The sequence below is a fragment of the Salvia splendens genome, chromosome 22 (assembly GCF_004379255.2).
Source record: "Salvia splendens isolate huo1 chromosome 22, SspV2, whole genome shotgun sequence".
Taxonomy (NCBI): domain Eukaryota; kingdom Viridiplantae; phylum Streptophyta; class Magnoliopsida; order Lamiales; family Lamiaceae; genus Salvia; species Salvia splendens.
In genome coordinates, this window is record NC_056053.1 from 877,475 (window position 1) to 893,908 (window position 16,434).

The 16,434-nt window shown below is 38.7% G+C and overlaps 2 protein-coding genes and 1 non-coding gene across 5 annotated transcripts; 2 read left to right on the top strand and 1 right to left on the bottom strand.

The window, feature by feature from the left end:
• Window positions 1-8,703: 8,703 nt before the first annotated feature.
• On the top strand, window positions 8,704-13,053 carry LOC121785915. Of its 3 annotated transcripts, none has more exons than XR_006047088.1 (6): window positions 8,704-8,945; window positions 9,369-9,473; window positions 10,156-10,411; window positions 10,503-10,580; window positions 10,906-11,152; window positions 11,932-13,053. XR_006047088.1 is itself a non-coding variant. In XM_042184398.1 (5 exons), exons 1-5 carry the CDS (start codon window positions 8,903-8,905, stop codon window positions 11,031-11,033), a joined length of 606 nt encoding a protein of 201 aa, XP_042040332.1. In that variant the 5' UTR covers window positions 8,704-8,902; the 3' UTR covers window positions 11,034-11,237. The 3 variants fall into 3 exon arrangements, 1 of the variants encoding a protein (XP_042040332.1); XR_006047087.1 differs by having other exon boundaries at window positions 8,704-8,941; XM_042184398.1 differs by lacking the exon at window positions 11,932-13,053 and having other exon boundaries at window positions 8,704-8,941; window positions 10,906-11,237.
• LOC121788203 lies at window positions 11,673-11,825 on the top strand. Its single transcript, XR_006047653.1, has one exon. It is a non-coding gene; the product is annotated as a U4 spliceosomal RNA (small nuclear RNA).
• Window positions 11,923-13,445, bottom strand: LOC121787797. Its single transcript, XM_042186636.1, has 3 exons — window positions 13,313-13,445; window positions 13,159-13,266; window positions 11,923-12,851 (listed from the first exon to the last, which is right to left on the bottom strand). Exons 1-3 carry the CDS (start codon window positions 13,443-13,445, stop codon window positions 11,923-11,925), a joined length of 1,170 nt encoding a protein of 389 aa, XP_042042570.1.
• Window positions 13,446-16,434: the final 2,989 nt, after the last annotated feature.

Below are 16,434 nucleotides of genomic sequence, written 5' to 3' on the forward strand. Positions count from 1 at the left end.
AACTTATTGACTAAGAAACAAATATCTAAATATAAATCGGAAAGATATGGTAAAGATATTGTAAATCAAATATGCAACTAAATAATTGGGATATGATCGTATCAACTCCCCCACGGTTGAAATTCACCTTGTCCTCAAGGTGGGAACCACGAACCATTGACGAGAGTTGAAAGCAGAGCTTTAGCAAGGCGTCTCCTCCTGGATCAAACACGTATCGAACAGCTGAATGTCTCCCTTTATCATCTTTGTCAAAAATCAACAAAGGAGACCCAATGTTGTTGGCAAAATTCCATGCCACAACGAGAAGCTTGTTCACGCCTCCCAAAATGCTCAAACATGGCATGTCATTACGCGGAGGGATCAACCTTGCATCTGTGTCGAGCGATGTCGATCGATGATTCATACTTGGAACATCACCGACATTCAAATCCACATAGACACAAGCAATTATGGGCAATTCGGTGTAAGCACCATATCCTTTCTTGCCCCAACAATTTCCAACAACATTTTTGGATGACACTTGAACAACATTGAGTGAGGCGATGACCTTCTTCACTTCATCAGTGGAATCGTCCTCCTCTACATCGTCTAACAATGCCTCTTCCTCCTTCTCTTTACTCATATCGGGGCTGCGCGGTGGGTAGATTTCCGCAAAAGATGAAACTTGTTGGTCTTCGAGTTTGCCATCTCTACCTTCCCTCGATCCCTGATTCTCACTAGGCAAGCCACGATCCATGAGTTTCCTTGCTACCGCCTCTAATATGGAGTTCTCTGAATCACAATGCTCCTCCTCTAATATGGAGCCTTCTAAATCACAAAGTCTCTCGTCGCCGTCTAGTGTGGGCGAATGCGTGTGAGTAACGACCTCTTTATAACATCTACCCTCATCTACCTCACTCCGCAAGCGATGCGGCAGTGTTGGCTGTGGCAAAGGTCGAAATTTTACAAACCCACGGTCAAGGGGATCCACCTGTGTTGGTGGTTCATGTGACGAGTATTCCTGCTGTTTCGGCGGGTCCCAACAGGTGGGCTGACCGTAAGTCGGCTCCCCGTAGGGTGTGGCTGATTCCCGCTGCGGCTGCCACCTTCTCGGCGGATCCCAGCAATTAGGCAGGGGCTGTTCATATGCCGAGTACCCACGGAAAGTGCGTTGTTCATGTGTCTCCCGGCAGGTAGGCTGAATGGACGCACATGTGTTGTGTTGTCGTCGGCAGGGTTCCGGCTGATCATAGGGGGGAGATCTCATTGGGTTCCGGCGACCAGGGTGGTGCGACATCGGGCGAGCAGGTAGCGGCTCATATGCAGCCCGACCGAACTGTCGCCGATGGCCCGGAAGGTCCCAGGGAGGCAGCGAATAGTATGGCAGGTCTTGAGCCGGCTGTGGCGGTGGCACCGGCCGCGGACGAGTGCGAATCTCTCTGCGGGAATCGTAGCACGCTTGATATGTATACGTTGCTTTAGACGCAAGCATGTTTGTCCTACGCCGTTCGATTTTGTCACAACGTGTTTCCAACCTGGAGATAGCGGCATCCAATTGATCGAATAGTTGTTCATAATGCCCCACTTCGGTGTAGTTGCGTAACATGATGATGTTGAACGGCGGCGGTGAAGGTCGACGACCGTGGGAGGCGATCGAGGAAGGTACTGTGGCTGTATTTTTTTTTTTGGTGATTTGTTTGGGGGATATGGATGAACGAAGATATTTGGGGAATATGGATGAACGAAGACGGAGGATGAGCACGGGATGAAAGCACCAGTTGTTACGGACGTTCTCCGTAACGAGGCCGGATGGCTAACTTCTCGGAGAGATAAGGTGATCGAACCTTCGACGTGCTCGAAGGAAAGCTCACGAATTGCTGATTTTCGGACGTTCTCCGATGAACAACAATTTGGAAACGAAATATGATATTCTTGTTACTCAAGACAAGTTTGTGGAAAATAATAGATTCATTGAATCATTGATTGATTTCTCGATACAATGATATAATCTCTCCTATTTATAATACTAGAATACTAATACCCTAACTTATTGACTAAGAAACAAATATCTAAATATAAATCGGAAAGATATGGTAAAGATATTGTAAATCAAATATGCAACTAAATAATTGGGATATGATCGTATCAGTGGGCCTTAGGCTTTGGTACAAAAAGATTGCTTTCAACTGAATATGACTGATTATATTATTCAACTTACCATATCTACGATGAGCAAACATCTCATGTCCTACAAATTTAAAAATCTGTTTCTACTTAATGTGAAATTGAAAATGTGAGACGTGATATGAGAATAAATTAGAATGATTATTGATGGAGTCAAAAGTGTAATTAATGTAATAAGTAATTTGGTGAGCATTTAAATGATATTCTAACAAATTATTACAAATAATGAGTGACAAAGTAATGTTCTTTTGATTATATGTCAGAATTAAAAACATAATTTAAGATAGTAGTCATGTTTCTTAAACAATAAATATTTAGTTTCTAGTTATGAATGGAGTAATGAATAAATAAATAAATAAGGGAAATTGGTCCCTAAAATCATAAACTTTGCCTAAAATTTGGTATTTCCCACGAACTTTAAAATTGGTGTATAATATCACAAACTTTGCATTTTGTTTGATATTTCCCACTGCATGTCTATTACACCAAATTTTAGGCAAAATTCATGGTTTTAAAGACCAATACTCCAATAAATAAACATCTTCAAATTTAGTTAGATGAGAGTAAAAAACAAAGCAAAAAATGATTTCTGCACTAGAATTGTTGCAGGCTCTTTGTTTGTTTGACTCAAAATCTTGAATTCCTTTCCATTTGCTTTTCGAATATTACTCCTATTATGGATCCAACATTGATTTTTCCTAATCATATTATTTTGAATAGTGTTTTTCTTCGACAAAAACGAAGTATATTTATATAATTGAACATATATACAGAGATCCAAAAGGTATTGATATGATTAAATCCATAATGCTGAGATATGATTTCGTAACTTTATTGTCGACGCACGAGGAAGCAAAGACATGATCGTACATATCATCATTATTAGTCCTGGTTAATTTTATAAGGAAGTCAAATAGAAAAAAAATAAAATAACCACACACTATTATTTTCTTTAAAGAGACGAAAATAGTGTAGTGTAACAATAATATTTACATTTTTTTCATTATAAATAAACTCAAAAACCGTATAATTATAACATAAAACATAAGACAACAAACTGAGAGAATGAACAATAGAGTTGCCCCAAAAGACATTTCATAGAGGCGGCCGCAAAATCAGCTCTGGAGGCAGCCGGAAGCCGGGCAGAGCAGCTGATTTTGCGGTCCTATTTAAAAAATTGCATACAAATTACATCAAGAAAATACATATTTTGTTATCACGCTTATATGGCAATGACATTAAATCACTTACTAGACACCTCACATATTGTTCGAAACTATACCATATATAAGTACCAAAAAAAGACACAAACAAGTAAAACAACCACTTAGTTGAGAATGACAAAAAAATCGAGAAACAATATGTTCGAGCGTCGGAAAAGTTTTGACACCAACCTCTTATTTCATACTTATACGATAAAACATGACCCCCTAATTAAGTAGTACTCCACTAGGAAGATGTGTGAGACAAATATGAAGAATTTAATAATAGCAACATAAGTATATGTGTGAGACACAGGGACGGACCTAGTGAAGGCCAAGCCGCCGCTCCAGCGGGGGCTTGGCCGGTGCCGGTGCCGGTCCCTGTATCCTCATGGTCATGGCCGCTGCTGTGTATTTCTCTTTTACCGTTTTTTACACAAAGAAGAAAGGAGGAGGGAGAGGCGAATGGGCAAAGAAGTGGATTAATTAGTACGTAAGTAATTATGGTCATTGAATTTACAACGTGGGGTCCACTTTTGGTTAATGAATACTCCACTTTAGTAGACCTAGTAGTGTTTAAAAAGATAAGTGAATTTGAACCGTTTATTTTTGTGGAATAGTAATACAGTAATACTGTATGCTAACCTTTTTGGATTTATAATTTAATACTGAATTTATGCATAACATATTATTTTGTACATTTATCTTCATAATATCATAATTTGTGTGTATCTATTTTAATATAGTATATAAAAATATTGGTAGTCATTTAAATATTAAAATTTTGGTCAAATTCTATTTAATTAAAGTAAAATATTAGTATATCAAGAATTTTAAATTTATATAAAATATATATTTTCTTTTTGTCTTATTTTAATATAACACTATCATTTTAATTATCACCAAAATATGACATTTTGGTCAAATTATTTGAAATTCATTATATTTGTGTTTTCATCACTTTATAGATTTATAAAATAATTAAAGGAGGTAAGAATATTGAAATAATTATTTTCAATATATATATTATTTTTTATAGTTTCAGCACCGGCTTATTCAAATGTCTGGTTTCGTCCCTGGTGAGACTGAGACAAATACTAAGAATTTAACAAATAGCAACATAATAATACACACAGTAAGAATTTAACAAAATAGCAACATAATATATGTGAAAAAGGGATATAGGTGCTTTGATCCTAAAACTAACCGCATGTTTGTCACGATGAACTGCAATTTCCTTGAAACCGAATACTTCTATAATTTCCTTGAAATATATACTCCATATATATATATATGGAGTATAACTAATAAGTATTTTGTATAATAATTGAAATATTTATATACTACTCCTAGTATTTTTGTATTGCGATAGTACGAATTAAATAAAATTATACTAGTACGAATTAAATAAAATTATTAAAAATAGCCTTAAGCATGAATATGAATTAAACAAATGACCGTCTCTAAATCACAAAATGTTGCTAAAATTGGTATTTTCTCGCAAATCAGGAATCAATGAACCATAGTTACATACAAAACAAAGTTGTTTACACTCATTAAAAAGTTACAACGTTTCTTATATTGATTTGCATGCCGAATTCAGTTTAGAAAAAATCGAACTCGTTGGAAAATTGATACTCAATCAGATCCAAGATAATTTGATCGCTTTCTTTTTTTTTCTTAGTTGTCCCAAAGTAGTTAAGTCATTTCATTTTTTTACAAATACTTTTTATTTTCTCTCTTATATTTTATTTTCTCTTCTACTACTTTATTATCTCTATTTTAACATTTAAAACGTCAATTTCTTAAACTTTGTGCCTTAAAGAAATGTTTCAATTACATCCGAATGGAGGGAGTACAAGGCATAAGTTCATAAATGTTAAATAGTAATTTATACTAGTATTATTTAAATCTAAACTAATGTTAAAAATAAACTCCACCTAAAAGTGAAACAAAATAGAAAAAAATATATAGAAACTTTAGACCTTCAAATTGGTATTTAAAGTAATAGGAATATTTTTATGCGTTTATTTTAAATTGGGAAATTTTTAAACTTAGACATGAATAACTATATTGATACAAGCCTCTGTTATGAAAATAGCCCATAAACTCTGTTAATGATAGGAACAATTCTATTTTTGTTCTAGAGAACTAATGGAATTTCATTTTAATGAAGGAGATTAGATTTATTCCGAATGGGGGAGTGGCGCACAAGGGTTATGCGTCGTTATTATTGAACGACGCACAACCCTTATGCGTCGTTGGTTAACGACGCACAAGGGTTATGCGTCTTACCCTAATGACGCATAAGCATTATGCGTCTTACCCTAATGACGCATAACCCTTATGCGTCACACTGGTAAGCATTCCAGCTTGTCACCTGGGTGACCCGGGTCAATCCCTGGCAACGACGCATTTTTTAAGTGATTAGTATTTGATAAAAATGAGTTATTCTAAACATTTGTTTTTGGCAAATAGATATTACTCTTATAAAAGAATTAATTAAAGAAGTTAAGAATAAATGCCCAATCTAATTGGTCCCCCAAAACGAATACATGTACATTGACAAACTAATTTATACTACTATTATCTATGACCACTGTTTATTTTATTTTATATATTTAGTTTATTTTCGAATATCTTAAAAATTACTATTGTTTATGCCGTTAATTGTATAATAACATAAAAATCAAAACTTTATTCACTTATAGATTACGCTTATATAAAATACATGGCATAATATTATATACTATTAATTAAATAATCCAAGTCTTTATGTTATAAGAAAATAAAATAAAATAATTTCCAAAAGTCCTTGCTGCAATATTGATTAATGAATGTTCTACCGACTATTATAAGAAAATAAAATAATGATTATTATAATAGCGGTGACTATACTCTAATAAATAATAGTAATAATAATAGTAAAAATGCGCCATTGCCGGGGATCGAACCCGGGTCACCCGAGTGACAGGCGGGAATGCTTACCAGTGTGACGCATAAGGGTTATGCGTCATTAGGGTAAGACGCATAATGCTTATGCGTTTTTGAACGACGCATAATCCTTGTGCGTCGTTAACCAACTACGCATAAGGGTTGTGCGTCGTTCAATAATAACGACGCATAACCCTTGTGCGTCACTCCTCCATTCGGAATAAATCTAATCTCCTTCATTAAAATGGAATTCCATTAATTCTATAGAACAAAAATAGAATTGTCTCGTTAATGATATGGTACTCCTAAAATTACCGAAAAATATTTTTTTTAGTTTGTGGTGTCTATAAAATTGAATGACAAATTATGAATATTTTTTAAAAAATTCTCAATTGTGTCATTTTACTAAATTGTTTAGCTTTTCCGCTTAGTTTCTTAGGCTCAATACGACGTTGTTTAGTCATTCATGTCGCAACATTGATATAAATTTACAATTCATCTACATCGGCAAAAATTTTAAACGCGTCCACTAACTTAGCAACACATTTGTTTGAAAAAATAATTTTAGTGAAGCAATTGAATAATTTTTAAATTTTGTAATTTATCATTTAAATTGTGCCTGATAAAGAAGAATTCGACCAAATTGCATAATTTTATAGGCAATTACACATATTTTTAATAGGGACGTTGGAGTTCAGATAATTTACGTCATTTTCGATTCTCAACTTAATTTAAATGCAAACTTTACATTATTGTCTAGCGTAGACCATAAATGATGTAGATTGATCAAGTCACTCGAACAACTTGATCAAGTCATTCAAGCAGCTGGATCAAGTCACACAAGCAGCTTGATCAAGTCACTCTCGGAGCTTCCATGCAGATTCAACGCGCACACAGCAAGAATTGGTGAGGAAGAAGGTTTAACGGATAGTTAAATCTAGGCCGTTGATTTGTAGACCGTTAGATTAGTTTCAATGTAAACCGTTGATCAAAGTTAGTTGATCAAGTTAGTTAGCTTGTTTTGTTTTCTTCTCTCGGTTAAATAGTAGAGATGAGATGCAGTTTTGTAACTCGATTCATTCAGCTCAATTCAAGATTTATTTCTCTCAAAACTCATCTTCAAGTTTCAACATTCGAATTCCAAAGAGTTTAACAAATGAAAAGCAAAAATAATTGAGTCATAATATTAATTTGACTTAATATAAAGTTAGAAACCTTTATGAATATGTTATATGTCCAAACTTAGAGCATCCACAATAGTGGACGAGCCGGCGGACGAGTGACCGGCGAGCCGCTCGTCCGTCGCGCTCGTCCACTATTGCGACCGGTGAGACGCTGACGGACGAGTCAGACGAACGAGAGGTCGTCCGTCGGATAACGCGCTCGTCCGTCGTCTCGTCCGCTATTGTGGGCACCCGACGGACGAGAGCATTGTTCTATTTTTTTTTTCAAAATTCTATATATACGGCTCGTTGCAATTCATTTTCATTTTCCCCGTATTCGTGTTGAAATTTTAATTCCGTATTTAATTTAAATGTGAATTTGTTTGTTGGGATGTCTTAGTGCTTGTTCATTATTATGCAGTGGGATGTCCTAGTGATGAGGCAGTGGGGTGAGATGTCCTAGTGACGTGGCAGAAGGTGTTTTTAGGATGTCCTAATCCTTGTCCGTGGGGATGTCCTTCCAATTGTGGATGCTCTTAGCAAGTTCGGGTGACCTTTTCCTTTTAATACGTTGCCAACCTTAATCCCATATGAAAGTAAATTGATGTATTTTTGGTTTGAGATTATGATTTTTTGTTGTTGTTATTATGCCTTAACAAAAAAATATATATTTGACTTTTAATGTTTAATCTTTTTTGAAATTTTCGAACTATTTGCATCGACATCTTTCGAACTATTTTTTACAGCTCTATTCTTGACTATATATGGTGGACGAGCGAAGCACAAATATGATCATATTAGTCTCTTTTTAATTTTTATAGTATGCCACGATCATTGTTTGCATTATAATAAATTAAATCTAGAGTGTCAATTAAGGTAACACGCCCAATTCCCCTTGTTTTGTCAAACTAATTTTGGCAATTGAATCATATATTATTTGTCTCTTTCTAATTAATGCTCCACAAGGATTGTTATGTTACAATGACTTAAATTTAAGGATGTTAAATATCCTAATTTGTTTAGGTTCGGCTAGTTTATTGGGTTGTTAGACTGTTTGATTACATTTTTTTAATTATAAAATTTAAACCTTAAAATTTTTGAGCTAACTCATTCGACCATTATGTAATTATGATTTTTTACAGATATATTTCTTAAAAATTTTATATTCGTAACAAACGAATATATTTATAAATGAGTAGTATTATTATTTCAAGTCTAAATTAAACACACGTATGATTATAAGGTCCAATAAATATAGTTAATGAAAGCCCAACCCTTCCTTCTCTTCTCATCGACCGACCTTCACTTTCTTCCTTCTTCGATTTCCGGCGAAAGTCTCTCCCTCTTCTAACTCTTCTCCTCAATTCCATCGAAGACTCTCCAATCAAACAGGGTTTGATTAGGGTTTAAGCGTTTCGGATTTAGATCCATTCAGCTACAATGGAAGCTCCTGAGAAACAAGAAGAGATCGTCTCTGATGTAAGTATGTGTATTAATTCTATTCATCATTGCAGCTGATAGATTCAACTTTTTGTAGATTTTTGGTTTTAGTGAGCAGTATAGTTATTACAAATTCGTAATTTTGTAGAAACACGGTGAATTAGTGCATAGCATGGGCAAACTCCGGTTAATTTTAAAACTTTGTTGAGTATGATGAGGTAGATTACTGTCAGTATCACTTCCTATTTTACTATTGGACTATATATGATCAATATTGATGCTATGGTTATGTTATTGAAAGCTCAAAAAGTCCAATCTTGAACACAATGTGAAGTACTGAATTTCAATTTCAGCCCCTTTTGCATACTTAGTAAGCTGACATTGATATCTTGCTGGTGGGGAAAATCTTGATGTATCTTAGATGTGTTGTTGTGGCTGATGGATTAAGAACAATTTTTTATGGCAGAGGACTGGAAAACTGGCTGGCACTGTCAACTGGGGTACTGCCACAGTCGTTGGAGTATTTGCCGGCATGTTGTATGGAGGTAGCAAAGCGGCTTCCGAGTCTGTGGTAAGTATGCTAACCGCAATAGAGATTCTCATATGCTCTTTTCCATGTTTCTTACTTTTTTCTCGGGAAAAGAATATCGAGTTGGTTGTGTGGTATTACTTGTCCATACTAGCCAAGTGCCTCTAATCAGCCTGAGTGATAGAAAGAAACCGAGTGATTGCAAATTTGCTTCTTAGTGTCAGTATTTGATTCAAGCAACATCCTGTTGGTGGAAGCAAATATGTGGTTTTGTCGTGTTTATTTGGTTTTAGAATATCTGAGCCAAATTAAGTAAAGGTGGCTATTCCTGAATATTGTGCTGTGGTTTTGAACTCATTCTTTTGGGGGCTTCGGTTTCTGCATTGAGTTGAGTCAATCAGACATTACTTTGTGTGGCCGTTCTGGTTTTGTATAGCACCATAGAAAGCATTGATGCTTGATTCTAATGATAATTTGAGTAAATCACATTGCACATGATCCCTGATTATTCATATCTAAGTATGGAGGGCATATTCATAGGGAACACTTGATCTTGGTTAATTTGGAATTCAAGCTCCAAATTGCCAAACTGATTGATATTAAAAAAGTTTTTGCTTTGAATTTGATGTAGTTCTCATTACTAGATGACTTCTTGATGTTCTTATCATTTTAAATATTTGTGGAAGACTTTGTTGAGGGAGAAACCTTTGCATCTCTTATACAGAGCAAGGATGCAGAAGTAATGTTGAAGCTTGGGAGCACTCCGGATAAGCGTGAACAGTATCGACTCATGAGGGATGCAATGGAGAAGAGATTTATTACAGTTGCTCGTGGTTCCATCATCGGTGGAATTCGACTGGGGATGTTCACTGCTGCCTTTTACGGTTTGCAGAATCTTCTTGCTGAGAAACGAGGTGTAATTGATGTTTATAATGTAGTTGGAGCTGGTTCTGCTACTGCTTCTACGTTTGGTTTAATCTGTGAGTATCACAACTTATTAAGGAATCCAGAAATTTTCTTTTCCTCTTCGTAAAATAATAATTTTTCCATCTCTCTCCCTTCATGTTATAGTGCCTGGTTCCTTCCGTTGGCGCTTAAGGAATGCAATGGTGGGCTCACTTTTGGGTGCAGCTATCTGCTTTCCACTCGGTAAAATATACATCCATCTTCTACTATTGATGAACAAACCTTTATCTACTGACCTCTTCTCTGCAACCAAAAACCTTTACATCTGAAATTGAGATCAATCGTCCCACTTGGTAAGAAGATTGAACTCAATTTCTCTGCAACCATAAACCTTTACATCTGAAATTGAGTTCAATCTTCCCACTTGGTAAGAAGATTGAACTCGATTTCCAAAACTGGAACTTGTGAAGATAAAAGTGGAAACTTTAACTGGATCAAACGACCATGTAGATATAACGTTGAATACAAGCAAACCAAGAATCAGACTGATGGAAGTGCTTCTTTTCAGGTTGGCTTCATTTGAAGCTTGTGGCGAAAGCAAATGGAGGGAAATTGACTACTAGGAACGAGGAAGCGAAAAGCGGTATTGCTGCTGCCGTTGAGAGGCTTGAAGGTAACTTAGAAAAGAGGGCCTGATTGTCTTGCAACGCCCTGATGTTAGCAGCGGTGCTCGTGAGTGCCCACGTGGATGGTTTTTGCTTTATCCTAGAAGCAAGGTGGCTAATTTTGACGTTTTGTCGAACACTCCTTTCCGGGTAAATGATGCCAAATTTTCTGATAAATGAATGCAAAATCCTAAATTTCATAAATGAATGCAAAATCCCAAGCCCATATTATTCATGACTTCTTCAGCTTTACGCCCCCCTTGTTCACTCCGTCTCATCTTTGCTCGATGTAGCCGACTTTATGCATAACACTTGTCATTCACTTCGTCTAATCTTTGCTCGTCGGCGTGACCAACTTTATGCATAACACGGGCCACCTTTCGGGATGGCTGATGCTCGGCATTGCTGGACTAGTGAAAAAAAGGACCTGTTCACTAGCAAGAAAAATTCAGATACTGAACAGAAAATGCAGAATTTTGAAATCATGAATAAGTTTCCTGCTCTTGAAATGTGGAATTTGAAATAAAAAGATGGATTACAAAACTTTATAAACTCATTAAAGGCTAAAGAAGTGGTAAGCAAATAAAGAATATCCCACATCGGATAAACCAAAGACCAAATATAATAGAATTCACGTATAAAACATAGGCTTGTCAAAGCTTTTGTTTTTATCTTTGCGCTTGGGGCAATGACACAGCTAGTGAGGTTCTAACCGAGGCGCGTCTATTGCTGGTTGAAAACTATTTCCAAACCCCCTCTTCGGCCTGGGCTTGAATCAGGCTGTCGAGAATTTCTGGAAGGGCTCCCCTTTTGGGGCAAAGCTCTACAAAACTAACTCTTAATATTTTTTGGTGAATGATATATAAACCATGATAAATCATTTAGTAAATGCGTACAACTGGTAATAAGTTGTTTCATTGTTACTGAAGGTGCACCATTGATGCCCTCCATTCCTCAATATCAGCTGCTTTCTCATGATCCAAACTTGGAAGACGATGCTGCTGCAGAAGTTCAAGAATCTCTCGACTCTCGCCAAGAAGAACAGCTGCTCGTCTCACATTCTCTTGCCTGTCTTTGGTTGCATCGTTGTGACACTTGAAGATTATGACATGAGCTAAGTTGGTGAGACAGGCCGCCAGTATGTCCGAGATCATCACACACAGCTTCTCAAAGAGAACTTTATCCGTTCGATGTATGTTGTCTTTGTTGTCCAACAAGATGGTTTGAGTGATTCTGTACATCGAGTTAGCAGCTATGACTTTGCTCGGCCAATTCAGAGGGTTCTCCATCATAATATCTTCAATCCTAGTTGTGAAATCTTTAACTGTCTTTTCTCCAAGATTGGATAGCTTTTGCAGTGTCTCTTTGTAAGTTTCATCTCCCATATTTGTATTCTGCAGATCCTTATCCTGCCATTTCCTGTAGAGTTCGACACCTACCCACACCGCGTCTGCTGCATTCTTCACGTGTTCCATGTCTCCGGTTCTATCAAGAGTTCCATCGACAAGCTTGACAAGGGACAAGCCTTCACCAACACCACTCACTAGCTTATTAGCCTCATGAGCGGGTATGTTAGGAAGCGCGACTGCAATGCTTGTCAAGCTCACCAGTGGCAGAGACCAGCAGTTCTTGGGTTCTTGAAGATATAAGCTTGGAACTTCATACCTGTCAAATTCTTTCACCCCATTGAAGCTCACAGATTTGTTAAGCAGCCTCCTTAGATTCTTGCATTGCTTCATCTCACCTCTTTCAATCAACTTATCCAACTCATTGCAAATGTTTCTCATGATCCTCTCAGGCAGCTGCGCCTCTCCTTCAAGTAACAGAACGTACGGCCTCAAATCGAGCTCTATGTCAAAAGTAACAAATCAAGCGTACCAAATCAAGCATGATTAGAGGAGAATATATTTGATTGATATGAAATAAATGTGTAATACATAGTCTAGAATTAGATTGATCTATTACCTTATTTACATTGTACAATCTCCCTATAAATTGGGGAGATAACCGAGAGCTAATCAATGAAGATATACAATTCTCTTCTCTCAAAAGCTTCTAATATGCATCGCCTTTTCAAGTCTCTCGATTACCATCGTTAAGATGGTATCAAAGCAGGTTCGGGACTCATAACAGATTCATCATTGTCCCGGGCATACCTTTCCCGATCCTTCCCAAAACCACCAAGATGTCAAAATTTGACAAAACCATAACCAAACCCATAAAAAACATCCAACTATCCAATATGACTTCAAACACATATCTTGCTGCACAATTTGCAGAATTTGTGAAATGGCAGAGGGCAAGGCAAACCCGGAGTGGAGGCCGAAACGACGGAGGCCGAGGAGGCGGGAGAGCCACAGCGGCCGCCGCACATCACCACTCCACCAACACCGATCCTCCGGCGGGCGGCAGCAGTGGCGGCGCTAACGAAAATGGCAGCCATGGATCCTTGTTAATCCAGCCATGGCAGCAACGTGAAGCTCGTCGGAGGCGGCGCTGCAGTGGGAGCAGCGTCTGCAATGCCGGAGGTCTTAGTTGCTGGACAGCAGTTGCTGCTGACGGAGACAGCAGCCGTGGATCCATGTCGATCCAGCAACGGCAGCGATATCTTCAGGAAGTCAGCGTTAGAGACCACTCCGATCCAGTGGGAGCGACTGCCGGAGGGCGCGCGATTGAGGGCAGTAGCGACGGCGCTGGTAGCGGCGGCGAAGGGGCACACAGCGAAGGGGCAGCTCCGATCGAGGGCACCATGGCAGAATTGAGGGAGGCGGCTAAGGAAAATCCCAAATTGACTAAATCCCAGATACTCCAAATTAAACCCCACCAAAAAGTTATCTATCCAATTACACCCCTAAAGTCCCGAAAATCTCAGTTTCACCCCCACCGAAAGAAAAACACAAAAAAACACCCCCCAAACTTCCGAAAAAAATCCAAACTGACCCCCCACTTGCAAAAACTTTGCAAATTGCACCCCAACTTTCCGAACAAGTCAACTATCAGCCAACCATATCCTGCCGGAACTCCTTTGACGCCTTAGCCTGTTCTTCTACATCTGTTTTCGGCCCAAAAGACCCTCAATGGATTTTCGACTGTGGGGCAACAGACACGATATCATTTGAAGCCTCAGATTTTGTGTCCATATCCAAATCAAAAAAATCCTATGTCCAAACTGCTAGTGGGGACCTAGCACAAGTTATGGGGGCAGACACAATCAATATCTCGCCGACTCTATGCCTCTCTAATTGTCTTTTTGTTCCGTCTTTATCACACAAACTGTTATCAATAAGTCACGTGACTAGAGAACTGAACTGCAAATTACTGATGCAACCCCGCTTCTGCATGCTACAGGATATCAAGACGGGGACGATAGTTGGGCGTGGCACTGAGCGAGACGGACTGTACTATGTGGACGAGATAGCCCAACAGAGTGCTGCAATGATGCTGACTCCCGGACCGACAGACAGACAGGCTTGGCTTTGGCACCGTCGGTTAGGTCACCCATCTTTGGGATACTTTCGTCTTCTTTTTCCTGAATTAGCTAAATCCTTGAAGTCCTTTCATTGTGATACTTGTGTGTTGGCTAAGAACCATAGACATTCCTTCAAATTGAACAATACGAGAGTAAAATCTCATTTTGCTTTAATACATTCGGATGTTTGGGGTCCCGCTCCTATCCCGGGGGGACAAGGTTTTCGGTATTTTGTGCTCTTTGTTGATGACTACTCCCGCATGACCTGGATTTATTTCTTAAAAAATAAACATGACGTGTTTGATAAGTTTGTAGACTTCTATAACCTTATTCAAACCCAATATAAACACACCATCCAGATCCTTAGATCCGATAATGGGGGGGAATTTGTCAATCATAAAATGCAAGAATTTTTTAGGAATACAGGGCTAGTCCACCAAACCTCATGCGCTTACACTCCAGAACAAAATGGGGTTGCGGAACGGAAAAACCGTTACATCTTAGAAATCACACGAGCTCTTTTAATTGAGTCCAAAATACCAAAATCCTTCTGGCCCGAAGCTGTCGCCACTGCCGTATACCTCATAAACCGTCTTCCAACCGGAATACTCAACTTTAAAACGCCCCTCGATACTCTTTCCCAACATTTTGAAATCCCATCATCCCTATCTCTTGAACCTAGAGTGTTCGGGTGCTCGGTCTTTGTTCATATTCCCAAGCAAGACCGTTCCAAATTCGACCCTTGTGCCCTTAAATGTGTATTCCTTGGCTACGGTAAAAATCAGAAAGGCTATAGATGCTATGACCCAAAAACCCGTAGGATACACACCACCATGAATTGCGATTTTGTGGAAGGGGAATATTTCTACACCCAATCTAGCAGTCAGGGGGAGACACAACCTTCAGACCATAGTCCTCACAACGACCTCCTAGATTGGCTGCCAAGTATCCAAAATAACCAGTTAGGGGGAGAGCCTCAGACAAAGGAACCACAGATAGGGGGAGAACCTCAGACGAGGGAACCACAGATAGGGGGAGAACCACAGCCAAGTCCTGTCTCAGACGTTGGTCCAACTGAGGAAGCTAGCAACACCGCCGGGCCGTCAAGTCCTGTAATACAAAATGAGGAACAAAGTGACACTACCCGACCATCAACCCCGCCTTCGATTCCCGAGGTAATCAGTTCAGATGTTGATACTAATCTTGACAGGAACAGTGACGACCGTGAAACTAGTGGAGACATACATGATCCATACGTACTGCCCCCACGGAGAACAAGAGGGGTACCTCCTAGACGATACTCACCAGATTGGAAAGGGAGAAAGGCAAAATACGCAGTTTCCAATATTGCGCAGGGTCACTTATCAGAAATGGCCCGGGCCTTCGAGATGGCTTTATATGAGGAAGAAGACATCCCACAATCATTTGAGGAGGCAAGCAAACACAAACACTGGAGAGAAGCTATGAAGAAAGAAATAGACGCTCTAGTCAAGAATGGCACATGGGAGAAATGTACGCTGCCCAAAGGAAAAAAACCAGTTGGATGCCGGTGGATATTCACCATAAAAAGAAGAGCAGATGGTTCAATCGAGAGATACAAGGCGAGACTCGTGGCAAAAGGATACACCCAAGTATATGGGGTAGATTATGAAGAGACATTCTCTCCTGTGGCTAAAATGGAGACTGTGCGAACACTGCTATCTGTTGCGGCATGCAAAGACTGGAATCTACACCAGTTTGATGTGACTAACGCCTTCCTCCATGGAGAACTGGAAGAGAACAAGGAAGTATACATGGAGGTTCCACCAGGTTTTTCTGGAGAATTTGGAGATGGAGAGATATGTCGGCTGCGGAAGACCTTGTATGGGTTGAAACAGTCCCCACGGGTCTGGTTCGGCAGGTTCTGCCAAGCCATGCTCAAGCATGGATTTCAACAAAGTCAGTCTGATCACACACTCTTCAC